Source organism: Myotis lucifugus, unplaced genomic scaffold (genome assembly GCF_000147115.1).
Source record: "Myotis lucifugus unplaced genomic scaffold, Myoluc2.0 scaffold_463, whole genome shotgun sequence".
Classification (NCBI taxonomy): Eukaryota; Metazoa; Chordata; class Mammalia; order Chiroptera; family Vespertilionidae; genus Myotis; species Myotis lucifugus.
This window is the reverse complement of record NW_005871511.1, coordinates 359,001-378,379: the sequence shown is the minus strand read 5'-3', so window position 1 is coordinate 378,379 and position 19,379 is coordinate 359,001. Positions and strand designations below refer to the sequence as shown.

Here is a 19,379-nt window from a genome sequence, read left to right as displayed (position 1 = left end):
CACAGTCCTCAATCACTCCCCCACTCACGCCAAGAGCTGCAGGAAGATTCCTGGAGCTGAGCAAAGAGGAGAGTTTGGGAACTTTCTTTCCCTTTGACAACTTGGCTCTGGATACACGGGATTCTTGCTTGGGCTTCTCAGATGTCTTGTGCGTTGGCCCCACTGGTGGTCGTGTTAGAGTGCAGGTCCCGACTCCGTGGGCTCGGGGTGGCCTGAGGGCCTGGCTTTCCAACAGGCTCCCAGGGGAGACGGACAGTCCCCCTGGACTGTGCTGTGAGCAGTGAGGAGCAGGGGATGTCACCAGGAAGTTCTCAGCACCCGGGTACTTAGCTTCCTGTAATCACGTTTCCAGTGTCACGATGTTCACTGTTTACTAGCTCACCAGATGGCAAATACTGGAATTGGGGGCGGAGCTAAAGGGAAGACCACCTCTACAGCTGAAAGGACCTGGACAGTGTTTTCCTGTGTGTGGCCTCCTAGGAGTTCCTTCTCTTTCTTTTAGTCCCCGTTTAACCATCTCAGTTCCTCCCCAGGAAGACACACACACACACACACACACACACACACACACACGCACAGGCACACACGCATGTGCATCTTCTGCCCTCCTCTCTGCTGGTGACACATTTACCACCCTGAGCCCCGCCCCGCCCCAGCCCTGGGATGCGCTGGACACGCCCCTGGTGTCCTCTAGGAATGCAGCCTCTCAGAGGAGGTCCTGGCGTAGCCGTGTGCTTCCCCCTCGGATCAAAACTGACAAAAGAAATAAGCCAGTCAGAGAAAGATAAATATCACAGGATCTCACTCCTGTGTGGAATATAATGAACAACATAAACTGATGAACCAAAACAGAGACAGAGAAACATCCCTCAGACCGTCAAACCTCAGAGGGAAGGTAGGGGTGGGTGGGGGTAAGAGGGAGAGATCAACCAAAGGACTTGTATGCATGCATATAAGCCTAACCAATGGACACAGACAACAGGAGGGTGAGGGCATGAGTGGGGGGGGGGGGGGGGCGGGGCAATGGGGGGATAAGGACACATATGTAATACCTTAATCAATAAAGAAAATTTTTAAAAAAAAAAACTGACAAAAGAAGACAAAGCAGGGACAGGTCCTTTAGAGCCGTCTTCGCTTGTTGCTCAGAGCTATGCTCCCAAGCAGCCCTTTGCAGAGGAGTCTCGTATTTCTGGTCCCAGGGCCCTTTGTGGCAGAGCTGAGCCGTGGGTTACTCCTACCGCCTTCTGTTCCCAGTTCTCTCTTGGGTTTCTCCAGGCTGCCCTGGTCTGTGGCCTGGAAATTGACCGGGTTCAGCTGGCAGCACTGAGCTGGTGTTACGGTGGGTCCCCGGCAGGCCGCTGCAAACGCCCAGTGACCCCGGCCTCCAGGTCCCGGCGCAGTCAGACCCCAGCCACCTCTTCCAGGTCATTTCCTTGCCCAGGTGTCCTGTACTCCTGCCAACCTGAACGGGGCATGCGCTCACTTTTACCCCGACGTGTCCCGCCTCCGGCTTTCACGCACACATTGTCTGCATGTGGAAGCCATTCCTCCCATTGCCACGCAGACGGATCTGCCCCGCCTTTCAGAGCTCAGCTCCCTGCCACCGCTCCCAGCTGTTTGTGGTCCTCTTCAGCTGGGAGCCATCACTCCCTCCTCCCAGCGTCTTCTAGGAAACAGTTCTTCGTGTGACTTTTAATGTGACCATTTGGCACCGGGGACATTTGACTTGGCAATTTCGATGCAGCCTTAAAGAACAAAACTTTAAAAATGCTTTCACACGTCCATTGAGGTGTTAGTTGAGATCCTGTTACGAGCCAAACACGCTGCTGAGTGCCCTGGGCTTTGCCCTTCGAGTAAAGGAGGAGAAAGACGTTAGAGGTACCGTCACACAGGAGCACACCGTCGTAGGTTGTGGTGGGTGCTATGAACGGGGAGAGCAGACATTTGCAAAATGAAAGACTAGGTTGGACCTGGTCTAGACTGGGTGCTTACGAGCCCTTCTGAGGAAAGGACATTTGAGTTGGGATGGGAAGGTGAGTGGATGTTAACGTAACAGAGAGTGGAAGGGCAGAGGGAACAGCATGTGCAAAGGCTACAAGGCTGGAGTGTCCTTGATTTCTTCACTGTTAAAACTCATTGTTTTCTGTATGGAAATATGAAGTAAAATTTCTTAATGAGTGTGTATGGCTGGGGAAGTGAAGGGCTGTGCCATGGTGGCACATTTCACTGACTAAGCACATGAGAAACGTGAGTTGCGTGGGCCAGGACTCCGAAAACCAGACACCCACGGGTTATACCTCCAGTCACAACAATATCTGATTGGCCAGAATGGGCCATTCTCTAGGAAACAGAGAGCTCGCCTACGGGCCGGAGAGGTTTGAAAGGAGAGGCGTCTACGGTTACCGCATTTGGATGACAAAGACGGGGTGGCCTCCTTTTCGTGTTTTAAACGGGGAAGTGGTTCCGACCAGCGACTGGAAGGGACTGACCACGTTCTCACACGATCCCCCTTGTCAACAGCCGCTGTATGTGTCCCGCCGAGAACACCGGCTGCAGAGACCAGCCCTTCACCATCCTGTACCGGGACATGGACGTGGTGTCCGTACGCTCCGTTCCTGCTGACATCTTCCAGATGCAAGCCACCACCCGCTACCCCGGCGCTTACTACATCTTCCAGATCAAGTCTGGGAATGAGGGCCGAGAATTCTATATGCGGGTAAGAGGGGTGGCGAGCGATGGTCACTATCTTTTTTTTTAAAATAAATATATTTTGATTGATCTCAGAGAGGAAGGGAGAGGGAGAGGGAGAGAAACATCAATGAGGAGAGAGAATCATGGATCGGCTGCCTCCTGCACATGCCACACTGGGGGATTGAGCCCACAACCCGGGCATGTGCCCCGACTGGGAACCAAACTGTGACCTCCTGGTTCATGGGTCGATGCTCAACCACCGAGCCACGCCAGCTGGGCAGATGGTCACTGTCTTCAACCATGCCTCGTGTCGTCTAGCCTGGCACGTGTTTCTAGAAACAGGTCAGCATGCAGCTAGGAGGGGCTGGGGTAGAGAGGGCAGAGAAGAGGGGAGGGGAGTTAGGCCTCCAAGGTGCTGTTCCAGTAGCGTTCTGTATGGCCTTGAGAGGGCCACTTCTCCCCCGTGGGCTTCAGCATCCTCGTCTGTGCCACGAGAAACTAGGCCAAAATGCAACTTTCCACCTCTTTCCTCTGACAATCCCACGGGAGAGGCATTTACATACCCTCTTATTCATCCACTCATCTGACAAACGCTTATCAAGTGCCTACTATGCACAACTAGAAACTGGGAATACAGCGGTTTGTAAAACATCCCTAAACCCCCGCCCGCGTGGTACCTACGCTGCAGTGAATAGAAAGGCGCGCCTGGTGGCGGTGGGCTCTGCTTGCGTGTCTGACACAGTAGCCACGGTCTCTTTAAATTTAAACCAATTAAGATGAAATAAAATGATAAATCAGGTTCTTCCGTGGCACCAGCCATATTTCAAGTGCCCAGTAGCCACACGGGGCTGCCGCATTAGCTCAGAAAGAGAGAGCAGTTCTACCTCCTGCCACCTCGGGTGGTGGCGCCTCTTAGCGCCCACGGGCTGAGATGTTTTTCTCATTTCTGTGAGAATTTGGGCACTGGCCCAAAAATGGGTTCCAGAAAATCTGGAATTACCTGAATTATCCAAAATAATCCAAAATATGGCGGCCGAGGCCTGGAATGCCAGTTTCCTATGGCTGCTGAAAGAGATTGCCAAAAACTTGGTGGCCTAAGACAACAGAAATTTATTCGCACGCAGTTCTGGAGCCAAAAGTCTGAAACCACTTCCACTGAGCTGACATCGTGTGCTGGCCGAGCCGTGTTCCCTCTGGAGGCTCCGGGCGAGAATGCCTCCGTCCCTCCTCCGGCTGCTGGCGGCCGCTGCCATCGCTTAACTCTGTGGCCACATCGCTCCAGCCTCTGCCTCCGGGGGCACAGGGCCGCCTCCTCTCTGTGCAACCATCGCCCTCCGTCTCTCACAGTGACACTAGCGTTTGGGTTTCGGGCTACCCAGCGAATCCAGCATAATCGCTCTGTGGCCAGGTCCTTAACTTCATCACACCCGCAGTTTCCTTGTCCTTATACAGTAACATTGACAGGTTCCAGGGCTTAGGACCAGATATCTTGGGGGAGAGGGGAGCATTCCCCAGGAATCTGCATTTCTAACAGATGCAGCAGGTGGTCCTCCAGAGTCACTGTGGGCAGCGATATGCAGAAAGATAGGCCATGAGAGCTTATCCACCTCTAGGGCAGAGGGTCCAGGCCTGCAAGAGGGCCATGTGTCTGAGCTCTCTCCCTCTCCTCTCCCCATCTCCTGGCAGACTCTTCCAATCCCTGCCTCTGGGGATGCGACTATGAAAACAGGGAGGTCTCAGAAACAGAGGCTAGAACAGGTTCGTAAAGGTCCCAGGTGCTGGCGTCGTGCCTGCGTCCTCACTCATGTGTTTTTGGCAAGACCCGCACAGGGCCAGGTCACGTGTGATAACAGGGCCTGTGAAGCCAACATCTGTAGGCCCGCGTAGCAAGGTCAAGGGCTTTGGGAGGAGATGGAAGGAGGGGAGGGGAGAGACGCTTCTGCAAGATGAAGAAGACGGAGCTGTGTTTATGTCTGCCCTTTCCCCCAACCCTTACGCAACAGCTGTCCACCAGAAACCCACAGCTGGGAGCTTCCGGGGGAAGCCTCGCCCACTGGCCTTCACCAGCCTGGCCTCTCGCATCACCAGGGGCCCAATCAGAGGGCACACCGATGCTTCTCCTGGGGAGTTAAAATACCTTCACTGACACCACCTGCCTCCGTATTTTCTCTCCCAACAGAATGGCAGACCGGCAGAAGGTGGTCTTGTCTAGGCAAGACTGGGCTCCCCAGGACGCCACCCACTGAAACCCCCCTAGACCCAAATGTTCCCCGGTGGCTGAATTGTAAGAGTGACGGTGGGAAGGGGATTATCCTGCAGGTGGAGTGGGCAGGTGTGAGGGCTCCTTCCTGGAGGTTCCCTCTGCTGCCCGGGTTGTCGCAGTAACTAGGGGCCCCTTGAAGCTCACAACGCTGAGCTGCACGGAGCGTGTGCCCTCTCGGAGGACTTTGAGAAAGGCCCTCGTTCTTTAGTATTTACTCAGAGGCTGCTGAGGGGATGAGGGGACGCAGGCCTGCTCTGAGAATGGCTGAAGGAGCTGAGGCACGGGGAGGGAAGGTTCCGAGGGCTGAGTACAGGCTCCATGTGGAGAGCCTGTGCCGAGGCCGCGGGCATGGGAGGAGGAAGACGGACAAGGTGGCTTCCACGTGTCCAAGCTGTCCAGCGTGCAGCACCCTCCTCAGGAGGCCACAGGCTGTTGTGCTCTTTAAAAATTTCTTTTTCTTTTTTTATATGACTTTGTTTTTACATATTTATGGAAGAAAAATGAGAGTATACAGACAAACCAGAAAGTTACAGCGTAGTCACTCTAGTGTGGGCTCTGGAGAGTTAAAATAGACTGGGCAAGACTGGCCTCATTGGCGTCCTGCACGTTGCCAACCGCATGTCCTTGGGCCTGTTACCTAACCTGCTGGGCCTCCGCTTCCTCGTCTGGGAAGACGGACGATGGCAGTGTTTACTCTGGGATCAGATGAGATCATGCACGTAGCTCGATGCCTGGGACACGGAATGAGACGGTTTTTATCAGGCCACTGGGATGGGCAAGGGTGGAACGTTCCATGGCTCTCTCCTCACCCTGCTGTCGAGCCCGGCTGCCCTGGGCCACCGCTCAGGTTAATCCCGGAGGCTTCCCAGGTGCTCTCTCGGTCACTGAGGAACGGTCTCCTTCTCCCACAGCAGAAGTCCGGGCTGGTTGAAGTGGAGCCCTCCACCTCTCAGCCTCTCACTCAGTGTCCAGGGCCAGCTCCATTCTGTAACTCATTCCTTCTTCTGTCACCAGCATTAATTCAGCACCACCATGTAGGTGGCTTTGTGTCAGGCTTGAGAGTTCAGGAGCAAACAGGATATAGCCTCTGCCCTTGAGGAGCCCACACTGAGGGGAAGGGGGCGGGCGACCAACCAGGCAAACATTTACAATGCAAAGTGGTGATTCTCAAGTAGTGTGAGTGCTGTGAGGCGGCAGGAAATGGAGAGGTCCCGAGACCTCATCATTGAGCAGAGTGGTCAGAGCATGACTTTGTGAGTCAGGCGCTCTAGTACCATGTGCAAGTTTTGTAACCTTAATTAGTGTACTTAACCTATTTACACTGCAGTGTTAGGAGGATCAAGTAAGATACATGTGAAAGGTCATAGCCAACTGCATAGTATCAACCACTACCCACACCTCTACCCACCACCATCTCTACCTCTACCCACTACCACCTCCACCCACCACCACCACCACCACCATCATCATCACCACCACCACCACCACCACCACTATCATCATCACCACCACCACCACCACCACCACCATCATTTTCCAATGACCACCAAGTCCATCGATGACCGGAGGCTTTCAGGGGCTGCTTCATTAATGCCCTGACTCTGCCCTAAAAGCCTAGAGGAGGTGCAAGTGGCTGTCCTCAGCTCTCCTGACAGGCACTTGAGTCCTCCCTTGTGCTGGGGGCTGGCCTTTCTCCGGCTGCTGCTGGTCTGAGCCGGGTGGAGATTGAACTTGCTGATCTCTATAGCTATTTCCAAATTGGAGGCTTTGACCGGGAAAGCCCCACGGAACAACTTGGAAGTGTCCAGTTGTTCCATTCCCCCTCCCGGGCTCCGCAGCTCCCCCTCCAGAGGGCTACCCACAGCTCAGGGTTCTCAACCCTTGGCCTTTGCTCATGCAAACAATAAAAGCTGGTGAGATATTTGTGTATGTAAATGCTGCATTTCCCTGTGTGGCTGTGTCGGCTGGAGTCCTGGCCCAGGGCTCCCAGCTTTTGCAAGAGCTGACAAGGAAGTCGGAGCGAGCCCCTGCGTGAGCAGGTGCCAGTTGCGCTGATGCTGACGCGAACAGAGGGAGCGGATGCCAAGAGGAAATTGCACCAGCAGACAGTGGAGGTCCCAGTACCTGGCTGGCACCTGTCTGCCAGCCCCACCCTTGACATGCCTGTGGAGCGCTTGGGGATGCCCAGAACTTTACAGGAGACCGATAAAACACCTGGTGTGGCCAAGCTTCTTGATTCTGCAGAGACTGTTGCTTTCAGTTGCTGGGCTCTGCAGCTGGTAGGAAGCGATTGTCCAGCATATCCTCGTGTCCTTTCCAGGGGCCCTCTGTATGGCCATTCACTGACTCCTGAGCATCTCTGCTGAAGGGCCATGCTGGAGAGGAAAAGTGGTACCCACCAGGCTCTTGTGGTGATTGTGCAGTGAAACAGGCCTGGAGATTGCAGTCAGAAGCACCTGAAAGAAATCCCTCAGCCCTGCCCCTGACTAGTTGGGTGACCCTGAGCTATTCCTTAACCTCCCTGGGCCTCAGTTTGCTTGTTTATAAAATGGGGAAATAATGAGACACCTTTAATACAGTAGCCAGGGTCTGTGCTTTCAGACCCTGGGCACTTCCCAGTTAGTGTGCCCACGAGTCACCTGGGGATTATGTTAAGCTACAGATTCTGGCGCAGGAGGTCACAGGTGGGGCCTGAGGTCCTGCGTCTCTAACAAGCTCCCAGAGGATGCTGCTGCTGCTGGTCCAGGGACCACACTCTGAGTAGCAAGGCCTTTCAGGGTTTCCATGGGGATGACATAAGCACATGTACATCCAAGTGGCCAGAGGAGAGCCTCACACGTGGTGGTGGGTGCTTGGTTGATGTCGGGCTGCTGTCCCTCCCTCCTCAGGACTTTAAGAAAAAGATTCAGTGGAGGAGAAAAGTTCAGGTGACATTATGAGGACCACAGCGATAGTTGCAGAATGGTAAAGCTGGAGGTGACTACGGTCTCTAGACAGGAGCCACAGCAGGACTGCGCATGGAAACCACCTGGAGGCTCATAAACAAATGACAGGTGCCCCAGGCAACATGGACAATCCACGGAGGCAGAAGATCTAAGAGTCCGAGGTGCTTTGGGGGCCATTAGGAGCTGGGCCCCAAGAGGTGAAGTGACAGCTTTAGGTCACTCTGTTTCATCAATCCTTTGTTCTTTCATCCAAGACATACTTATTGAACACCTACTGTGTGCCAGGCACCACAGTGGTGGTTAGGGGATTCAGTGGTGACAAACCTAACCCTGTGGATCTGATCTCTACAGAGCTCCTGGTCTACTGGGGACCTGGACATCGGCGGTGGTCCAAGTAAATAGTGTGGATGATGACACACGGTCATGAATACTTCCCATTCTAGGCAGAGTAGCAGGTGCAATGGCAGAGGGTCCAGAGGGTGGGTAAGAGGGGTGACTTCGATCGAGGAAAGCAGGGAAGGCTCCTCGGAGGAAGCGATGTTTCTAGGTGAGACCGGAAGAGTTAGCAGGAAAGAGCCAGGTGGAGCGTGAGGATTCCAGTGTGACGGAAGTGGGCCAGGGGGAGCACCCTGATTGGGGCTGCGGGAGCGGGCTGCGGCCAGACCACCCGGCCTTCTGTGGGGATCGTGTGGGAGGCCATGTGTCCCGACGGACAGCTCTCTGCTGTTCCTGGGAACCAGCTGCCCCTGCCCCCTCAGGCAGGCCAGGCCTTCTCTAACAAATGCCCCCGGTTCTGTCCGCAGCAAACAGGCCCCATCAGTGCCACCCTGGTGATGACACGCCCCATCAAAGGGCCCCGGGACATACAGCTGGACTTGGAGATGATCACTGTCAACACCGTCATCAACTTCAGGGGCAGTTCCGTGATCCGACTGCGGATATACGTGTCGCAATACCCGTTCTGAGCCGGGGCCGGAGCCGCCGACACGCCTCTCACCAGCACCAAGGGCCAGGAGACGGGGAGCGACGAGAGGGAGAATGAGAGGGAGACAGACGCCCCGCCTTTCCTGCTGAACGTCCCCCAGAGTCAGCCCCGCTGTCCTGGCCACGCCTGCATTATCGTAGACCTGCCGATCGGAGGACACGCTGCCCCAGTTCCTACAGTGCAGTTATCGACAAGGGTTATCCTTGGCACCCTGGCCCCAGGGTCACGGTGATTTTCCAGGCCTTCCGTTTACCTTCATATTTTTCAAAGAAATAGATTAGGTTTGCTGGGGTCTGAGTTCATGTTCAAAGACTGGGAACAGAGTCCTCCCCGCTCCTCCGTGCCTCCCCATCCCCCCCTCCCGCGTCCACGCGCTGATTGCCGCTTTGCAAAGGCCCACAGAGCCCCCGGGGACGCTGTGTGTAGCTAGTCCGCTTCCTGTATGCACAGAGAAGGCTATGGAGAGAAGCCACTGCAGGACCAAAGGGTTCTTACAGAGTCTATGCCAAAACCGCGTCTGGTATCTGCAGCCGTAAAAGAAGGTTTAGAGTTGTCCTGAAACTTGTATAACTGTTTAATCCTTTCTTTTTGTTCATTTTGAGTTTTCGTGTTTTGTTTTGTTTTTAATTAAAGAAAAAGAATAAGTGGTAGAATTCCTTCCAGAGGCCTTCGGGCACATGTTGTGTTCTGTCTTCCCAAACCCAGTCTCCTCTCCCTTTTAGCCCCGTGTTTCCTCTGAGGACCCCTGCATCATGCTTGCTTTCGAATTTTGACCCAACGGGGTTGGAAGGCGGAGGTCTCCGAACTGATGAGGTATCTGAAGAGAGTCTGTGTGTGGTTCATCCGGGCACCGTAGGGGATTCCGCACTTGGGCTGGTTCTAGCTCTCTGTGAAGCTGCTTATTGGAGAAGCTGGCAGGAGCAGCTGGAGAGCTTGATCATCATCCTTCAGGCACCTGGTGGGGAGCGAGGGTGGGAAGCAGAAATGAGGTGAAGAAGTCAGGGGAAGCATAATCCCGAATCCCATTCATTTGACTAGAAAACTAGCAAGTCCTCTGTTCTGAGGATTAGTTCCAGGGACTCTTACAGAACAGGAATCTATTCAAGTCACTTTAAATCAGGGGCCCTCACCCTTGACTGCCTGGGGGAATAAGAAGGGAGCTTTTAAGAAAAAAAACTGACTTCCTGGGCGGCACTCCCAGAGGTTCTGATTAAGTTGGGCTGAGGCAGGGCCCAGGCATGGGGAATCTTAAAAACTCTAATAAGCGGTCAGAGTTGAGAACACGTGGTTAGAAACCCTGTAAAGAAGGGAGACAAAGGTGGCCCAAGTCCCGGCCACCTTGCCCTCAACGTCTTTTTCAGTTCCTTGTAGGGTTCATCATCCTTGTCCTGATCGAGGGCTCTGTATTTCCTCCAAGCGTCAGACCCAGGCAGGGGCAGAAAGGCAGCAGTGCCCGTCCCCGGTTAGAGAACAGGTGGGGGAGCTGCCCTGGTGTCCCACCTGCGAGCTGGCCCGAGCTTCAGAGGAGGAGGTGCACTCCCCGGTGGCCGAGGTTGCCTCTAGAGCAGCGGTTCTCAACCTGTGGGTCGCGATCCCTTTGGGGGTCGAATGACCCTTTCACAGGGGTCGCCTAAGACCATCGGAAAACACATATATAATTACATATTGTTTTTGTGATTATTCACTATGCTTTAATTTTGTTCAACTTGTAACAATGAAATTGGGGGTCACCACAACACGAGGAACTGTATTAAAGAGTCGAGGCATTAGGAAGGTTGAGAACCACTGATCTAGAGGGTATTAAAACCCTACTGCATGCCGGGAACTGGGCCCTGGGTTCTTAGGGTGGAGAAGGGTTTCGTAGAGCCTTAGAGCTGGTTCTTCAGTGGAGGGAATGGCCTGTTGGGCCTCCTTAGCCAGAGAGCATTTCTCATATTTCTCACACCCACACTGCACACCTAGCTTTGTTTTATTCTCCGAAACAAATCCCATCCGAACCATTTCCCACTGTGCTCCCTCAGCAGGTTCAGGTGATGTTAACAACAACATTCACAGCAAATGGCTCAGAACGCCCTTCCTCAGCTGAAGAGAGAGGACGATTTCCTGCAGACTTGCCAGCTGAGGGGCCCCACTTAGCTCTCCGCCGAGCAAAGACCAGAAGGGGGCCCTGAGCCGGGGCTGCGCTTGCTCGCTGGTCAGAGGCTGAGGCCTCGGGAGTGGGCGTGGAGTCAGGGCTGCTGAAGGTTGATGTGAGCTCTGCATCGAGCAGCTCTGAATTACCGGTCCAGGTTCAACCCCGCACACGGGTAAGGCTGCCTTGAACTTCTGGAAGAGAGGGAAGGGAAGCTTTGTCCTGGTGACTTGAGACCCACTGGTTTCAGAGGAGCCACATTTGGAACTAGACCCGAGTCTCTAGTCGAGAGCTTGCATTTTATTTGTCCGTGTGAAAAGGTGGCTTCCTGCTCCTAAGGGAAAAAAAAGCCCAGAGTGTCATAGAAGCCGGCTCCTTGGGCCCCGGGTCGCTCTGTCCCAACGTGACCTGATGAATTCAGTGCCGATGAATCAGAAGCGTGCGGGATCCATTTACCTTAAAATACACTTGGGCCTAAAATTCAAGGGGGAAACACTCAGGGGAGAAACGTGTACCATAAGGCCAAACCCCAGACGTTTGGGAAGCAGTTCCAGGGGCTCCCAGAACCCGAAAAGCTGTTTACTCCCCCCCCCGACCCGCCCCCTCGAGAAGAGACAGATGTTATTGTTTTTGCAAGATTGCGGCTAAGCCTGCTCTTAGAATCACACGCATTGTGCTCCCTCCACCAGAGTCTGTGGGGCGTCTGATGGACGCTTGAAATATCTGGGCATTCGGCACCTGTCCCTTCTCCGCTGGGCGAGGGCTTGTCCTAGACCCCTGCTCTGTGCTGTTCTAGGTCCTGCAGGATGAAGGGGTCTGTGGTGGAAGGGGCGCCGGATTAAGAGCGGGGACATCTGCAAACGTCCTTGTGTTACCGCCTAATCCGGGTTCACTAAGGACCCAAACTTCTACTCAGCGGCCTCTGATTCTCAAGTTTTGTGATTCCTTGACATGTGCTCTGGGGATGACAGCCAGCATTTCCTTTAAACTGACACTAGAGAGTTCACGGGGGTTTGCCAACCATAACACTTTCTGATGGGTGTGGGATCTGCACACCTGTGGCCTCTCAGGCCTGGGTTAGGTTTCCCTAGGTAACTGGCTTGGCCCTTGCGACGTTGTTTTCCCAGATGGTGGACACATTTCAATAGGTGGGATGACTTCATTTTCAGTGGTTCCAATGTACTTTTGTGGGCTGAATGTTTATTGTAAGGTGCACAAGTTCTTCCTGAACCCAGAGAGAGAGAGAGAGACAGAGAGAGAGAGAGAGAGAGAGAGAGAGAGAGAGAGAACGAACATGACAAAGGAGCAACTATTCTTTACTCCCCTCTCAGCTCATGCAATCCTGTTGGTAAAGGTTTTTGTCCTGAAGGGAGAACACTCCGTGGTTGAACGCCCTCCCACCCACCCAAACTTGGCTAAGCCAGTTTCTGGATTCAGAGAAATAACCAAGATGGATTCCAGTTCATGGATAAGGACATGTATCCAGGGTTTATCAGCCAGTGAGACCAAACTAGGAGACAGCGTGATAGGAGCATTTTAGCAGCTCGAAGAAATGATTTGGGTTAGATTTTAATAGTCATTGGCATTGATTTTACACTACAAAATCCTTATGAACCTCCACAGACACATCTTTAAAATTTAGAATGAGATGCCTTTTGCTTAGAACTATTACATGCATTGAAGGGAAACACAAAATCAATGTGAGGTGAAAAGTTTCGTTCTTTTTGATACAGTTTGTGTGTACTGTAATGCAGTCTTAGAAAAAGAAAAAAAGAGTCAACATTTTTAAAACTCTTCATTATTTTGGAATTGGCCAGTGCTCATCACCTACAAACAAATCTACAAATCGTTCCTTCTCGTTGATATTTTTGTTTTCAAATCTTTGTATCTTTACTCAGCAGATGACTATCTCCGTTAGAATTCCAGAAAACTAAAATATGTTAAAAAAATAACAAAGAGGCTTCAGGACAAAGGGAATGAATGCACAGAAGCGAGCTTTATCACTTGGGCAGCTTTTATTGCTACGACAGCCCTGAGTTAGAACTTTTGACTTGCTAATGCTTCCTAATAATGAATCTTCCCAAGTAGCCATCAGTGAAGTATGCCATTAGGGAGAGAAAAGAGTTGTCAATCTAGGAATGATCTATGAATTTGTCATTGACGTGTTCTCTCACAGTGGTGATTGCAGTGACAAACAGGCCATGACAAACTTTTGTTCAGGAATTTGGAAAATTCTTGAACAATAATGTAAAATAAAGGCAGGGGTAAATTGTATGTCTATATAAACACCAAGGTCATTAGGATACTCATTTATCAAGGTCTGGTAGATTATTAGTTAATTAACACCGATTTAGGGCCAAAGAGTCACTGGATAGCTTCATGCCACTGAAGTGTAGGTTTTGTTTGGGGAGAATTGTTCTGGTTTCAACCTAGCCTTTTTTTCAAATTCTTACTATCTACCCTTCTATGTGAAAGGCATTTAACGTTGCAGAACTGGCTTGTATCACACGGTAGTGACTGTCTCTTAAAACAGGTGCCTTGGGTTCTTCTGAGGTTTTTTCTTTCTTTTTAAATTAAATTTGTTGGGCCCGGCCAGTGTGGCTCAGTGGTTGAGCATCGACCTATGAAGCAGGAGGTCAGGGTTTGATTCCTGGTCAGGGCACATGCCTGGGTTGCGGGCTCCATCTCCAGTGTGGGGCGTGCAGGAGGCAGCTGATCCATGATTCTCTCTCATCATTGATGTTTCTCTCTCTCCCTCTCCCTTCCTCTCTGAAATCAATAAACAATTAATTACATTTGTTGGGGTGAGGTTGTTTAATAAGGTTATATAGGGTGAGTCACGAGTTTCCTTCCAGCTGAGCATCTATGCACATTTAGGGAGAGCGAGCCCCCCTTGCCTCCTGCTTGTTTTCCTGTCGGAACATTGGAATTTACTAGGGCAACTGTAGAGATGGGGCAGCACCTGGAGGAGCAGGAGTTGCTCCTTCCAGCTAATACTCAGCCGATACTCTGCTAATACGCAGCTAATAAATACTTGGCTCTTTGCGCTCATTCCCTTCAACCCCGTGCTTCCATCTTGGGGGAATCCCCTCAACGCTGCCCTTCTTAGTTTTCCCCAGATCTCACTCAGCCCCACGCCACTCCTTTGCTGGTTCTTCAACAACCTGGGGAGGGCTGAGGAGGGAGAGGAGAGGGGGAGGCTGGTGCTGGAGCTGGTGCTCTTTTTGTCCCCCCCCATCCCCACTCCCCCCCGCCCCCAGGTTGAACTCTGCTTCCTCACTCACTTCTGAGCAAGGTCCTGGGCTTGAGAGAGCCCTTCACCCCCTCCTCTTCCTCTTCTCATGTCTTTCCTCTCTTCTCTCCTCTCCTCTCTCTTCTTTCCTTCTCTGCACCATCTCCCCACCCCCACCTGATCTTCATCCCGAGGGTGGAAGCCGGTGGTCAGGGATGGGACCGGTCCAGTGAGGGCAGCGCTGGGAGCTGGATCCGTGGGACAAAGTACAAGCTGTTGGTGAGCTTTGCCCACTTCTCCCTCCGGCTCCTCTTCTCTCCCAAGCACACGGAACCTCTCCCCGCTCGCCAGAACATCCCTTCCTCGGCAAAGCCAGGCCTTCCTTCTTCTCATTCCTCTCCTGTTGTCCCGGCTCAAAAAGAAAGCCTCTCTGTTCAGTCACCTGGCGCCGGGCCTGCCTCATGGCTGTTCACGAGGCCTCTCTCAGGGCTCCTTCCAATCTCCTCTCTCCATTCCAGGCCGGCTTCTATCATCCCAACACCCCGACTTCCCGGGCCAGGCTACCCCCACTCATTCCCAAAATGCACTTTAAAAAATCTGTCCAGCCCTCCCTCTGCCCCTCGTCCATCACGGTATCTAGTGGCTTGACGTGGTGTCGACATCCTTCTCCTAATCTGCATCAGCCAGGCTGTCCCTTTAAATACGGACAGTGCTCAGTCTCTAGAGACCAGACTCTCTTTGGCAGTAACAGTCCTTGCCTTTCTTTGTAAAATGTGGTCTTGCACGCTTCACAGATTACAGAGTTATTCATCCAAATGAGTCCCAGACAGTACATGGACTGTAGCCTTCATTCAGCTTCACCTTCTGTGGTACCCGTGCTTCTGTGGTTGTGGTGACCACGTGGAGTTCTGAAATGCTAACTCCTTCAAGACACTATGTATCTGTGGCTCATCACTGTAGACTTAAGGGCTAATACAGGGCCTGGCACAAAGCACATGGTCATTTGAGTGACTGTGATGATGGGAGTGACAAGAGAAAATGGAGAGAAGGGGAAAGAATCAAGAGAGCTGTCAGAGATGAATCAGCAGGTCTTGGGGATTTATAGGGCGTGGAGGCTTAGGGAGCTAAGGGACACCCTAACCTGAGCTGAAGAATACTTTAGATTACAGTGGTTCTCAACTTTCTGGCCCTTAAAATACAGTTCCTCATGTTGTGGACGGGAACCATAAAATTATTTTCATTGCTACTTCATAACTGTAATGTTGCTATTATGAATCATAATGTAAATATCTGATATGCAGGATGGTCTTAGGCGACCCTGTGAAAGGGTCGTTCGACCACCAAAGGGGTCTCAACCCACAGGTTGAGAAAGAATACTTTAGAAGGGTGAGTTTTGGTAGCAGGGGAAGATGAATTTCATTCTAAATGTGCATCTCTTAAAAAGCATTTTTGAGGTATAATTTACATATAGTGAATGCATAGGTCTTCATCACACAGTTACAAACCCTTGGGCAAACAGAATCTCTGAATTGGAGGTGACTGTGAGACATTGGGTGCAGGTAGTGAGGATGGTCAGCAGCATGTGTTCAGTGGGAGGGTTTGGGGCCAGGGACTGAGCCCTGGGGGTCCTTGTGAGAAGTGCTTCTGGGGAAGCAGATGGGGTGGCTACTTGGGGCTGAGAAGCCGGAGGACGCAGTCTGTGATCTAAATGACCACATGTACTCACGAGAGCTGCCGTCCCCTCAGAGGGAGTCAGTAACTTGCTTCCTGAGTGACAGGGATCCTAGCCCCAGTGATTGTGATCAGCAAACACGACACATGAAGAAAAAATGCTAAGATAAACAAAAATGACTCAGAGCCTCATATGAAAACCGAAAATTGCGTGCTATCCATTAGCTTCCTGAAACAGCAAAGTCTTTTTCTAATTAACCCATTAGGCAAATAGATGTTCTTGGTTGGAGGTTAGCATTCATTCCCCTCCCAAGTCTACTGCACTTACCTAAATGGATAGGAACATTTCTGATGGCCTTAGGAGGTATGGTGATACAGTGGGAAGATCTCTAGTCTGGGAGACTATGCATCTCTGGAAAAAGAGAGGACTTTTTTAGGTCTCTCTTGACCTTGGGCGAGTCACTTGGCCTTGCTGAGCCTCGGGTCCTTCTTCTGTAACCTGAATCCGGTATTTACTCAACTCCTGAACAAGTGTTTTTCAAGTTTCTCCTCTGTTCCTGGCTCTGGGCTGGTTAAGAATCCCGGCTCTAAAAATTCTTTGCTCTGGCCCTTGGCCAGGTAGCCATCACTCTCGATTCCAAAACATGCCTGTGTTCCCTGAGCTGGAGAACAGAAAAATGAGCCGCGCACCCCCAGGTCCCTTATGGGAATTCTGTTCTGGCTCAGACAACTGGGGGTATCGGTGCCAATCTGGGGAGGCAGAGGGAACTCTGGGATTGGAGTTGATAGACCTGGATTTGGATCCCAGTTCTGCCATTTACTAGTTTGTGACCTGGAATAAGTTGGTTAGGTCCTCTGAGCTCATTTTCCTCATCCATTAAATGGGATAAAGATATGTCTTCTTGTTTTGAGAAATCAGATGTGTGTGGAAATGCTTTCCTTCCCTATTATCCTGGCAAGTAGCAATGGCCCCGGGCCTTCCTTAACCTCAAATGTTCCAAACAACAAAGCCATTCACCTGAGTCACAGCTCCGTTTATAAATAGTTCCTGGAACTTGCAGGACCAAAGTGGCCTCACTTCCCTCAGCACATTCTCAGCAATTTCCTTCTCACTCCTTTTCATTTCATTGCGTTTCGTTTCACTGAGACTTGAAATTAGGTCATTTCCTCTCCACTTTCTACAAACTGGGAATGTGGTTCCTAGCAACATTTTCACTCTTCCCGCGAACTATGGATGTACCAGGGAGGTCATTGTGATGGAATTTTATTGATAATGCCTCCATATAGACCATGACAGATCAAAGGATCTAGAAATTATGTCACAAGGTCCAAGCACCTGTTTACAATGAGGAATCTGAGGCTGGGGATAGGGAGTGGACTAGCTGCAGGTCACCCGGTGGTAGACTGACATATAGGTTCCTTGATTCCTGGTCTAGCGCACTTTCCTCTAAACCACAGAATCTTTCCAGTCCTAAACCCTGTTAGCTGCTTGCGTCTCAAGTAGTCTGAGAGTTATTTGCTTAATCCTTGCCCTTTTGTGTGGAAGGACATTCACCAATTTAGACCACTTCCATGGGAGTTCAGTAAGGTCAACCCTGGCACTGTGCTGGACACCAGAAACCACTAAGAGGCCAGAAACCACAAAGTGGCCCGAAACCACAAAGTGGCAAGTCAAGTCAGAGTAGAGAGAGAATGTCCATCATTGGAAAAGGAAAGACTTCAGAGGCGTTAGGGGGAAATGAACTGGTGCCTCTGCAGTCTATAGACCTGGGAGAGAAGCAGAAAGGGCTCCCACATGGTGCTCCAGTCTTGGAAGTTCATTAGGACATGAGGAAGCACTCATAGGATAGACAGCTCTGGGTGACAGTGGGGGCAATTTTTGGTGACACTGCATGGGGTAGATACTGTTCACCCCACCCCTAGAATGCTCAGGGTATGGATTGTGGAGATTGAGAGAAATGTGTCCGTCTGTCCATCAGTGGATGCTGCCCTGGACACTTTGGGGAGATACTAAAGGAGTCTAAGAAATCGTCCCACCCTTGAGGAACATTCCAGAAGACCACCCTTAGCTTTTCTCCTTTAAAAGCTTTGTTCGGGCTACCAATGAATGCATGAATAAGTGGAACAACTTATCTCTCTCTCCCTTCCTCTCTTTCTTTTCCTTCTCTCTCTCTAAAATCAATTGGAAAAGAAAAACAAAACTTTGTTCAGGCCCTGGCCGAGTAGCTCAGTTGGTAAGAGCGTTGTCCCCATATGCCAAGGTTGTGACTTCTATCTTTGGTCAGGGCACATACAAGAAGCAACCAATGAATGCATATCTCTCTCTCTCTCTCTCTCTCTCTCTCTCTCTCTCTCTCAAATCAATCAATAAAAAGAATTTAAAAAATTTAAAAGCCTTACTCAGCTTGTTTGGTCTTTCCCATCTTCCAATAACAATCTTTTACATTCCAATCCTCCTTCTCCCTCCTGGTATTTCCTCCTCTTCTATGTGCCTATAGGTACAGAGCTTTCAAACACTCTGTCACCTTATTTCTATTTTCTATGCTTGTGAACTCCTAAGACCTGGGGAGCAATATTGTTCTTCCCACCTTTTATAGGAAAAAAGCAAATCAAACCCAGAGATACATGGAATTGCTGAAGGTCATCTGCCTTTCAGGGGCAGAGCTTGCCCTAAACTGCAGGCAGAGCCCTTCCTGCAAACCCAGGCCCTTTCTCGGCGGGGTTGGCAGCGTCAGCCCGTAGCCTGGAAAAATCCACTCCGTTTGGACTAGCCGTCCTGTCAGAGCTCGAGCTCTGGCTACTTAAGTTCATTCCATGTAGATACCACTTTGTGTTTTAGGACCCGATTCCGAGCCTGGTTTTAAATTGTTTACTAACTGGTTTGAAGAGCTCTGGATTTTTACTCTGGCCTCAGAGAAATGTTCTTACTAGGTTACACGACTATTTTGAAACTCAGTCCTTACTCTTTTTTTTTTTACTCAATAAAAGTTTGCGCAAACAATGCATCCCACAGGAGAAACTTGCGCCAGATTCCAGATGTTTAACACGTTTGCTTCAGATATTGGAGTTCATGGCCTCTTGTGTTTGTTAGACCAAAAAATGTACGACCATAGAAATAATCTTTCATATCGAGGAGTGCTGCAAGGTCAGGCTGGGTTCTGGGCACCTGTGGCATTTCAACAAGCTTCTTGATCACAGGGTTTCCCATGTGTGTGTGTGTGTGTGTGTGTGTGTGTGGTGTGTGTGTGTGTGTGTGTCTGTCTGTGTGTGGTGGAGGTGGTGGTGGTGGTGGTGGTGGTGGTGGTGGTAGTGTGTGTGTGTGTGTGTGTGTGTGTGTGTGTGTGTGTGTGTGTAACTTTTAAAAATAGCCCAAACAGAGAGTTCAATGAGGGGGAGCATGAACTCTCTTGTTTTGCCTCAATTCCAGTTCATTTCGTTTGATCTATGCCAAACGCTCAAAA

The 19,379-nt window shown here is 51.1% G+C and overlaps 1 protein-coding gene across 1 annotated transcript in view; it reads left to right on the top strand.

The window, feature by feature from the left end:
* FBLN5 (fibulin 5) overlaps window positions 1–9,527 on the top strand; it is a 65,630-nt gene extending 56,103 nt beyond the window's left edge. Inside the window, exons 8-9 of the mRNA XM_014445535.2 lie at window positions 2,521–2,716; window positions 8,703–9,527. Coding sequence (XP_014301021.1) covers window positions 2,521–2,716; window positions 8,703–8,864 — 358 coding nt within the window. The 3' untranslated portion in view covers window positions 8,865–9,527. The remainder of the gene's footprint in view (window positions 1–2,520; window positions 2,717–8,702) is intronic.
* The last annotated feature ends 9,852 nt before the right edge of the window (window positions 9,528–19,379 follow it).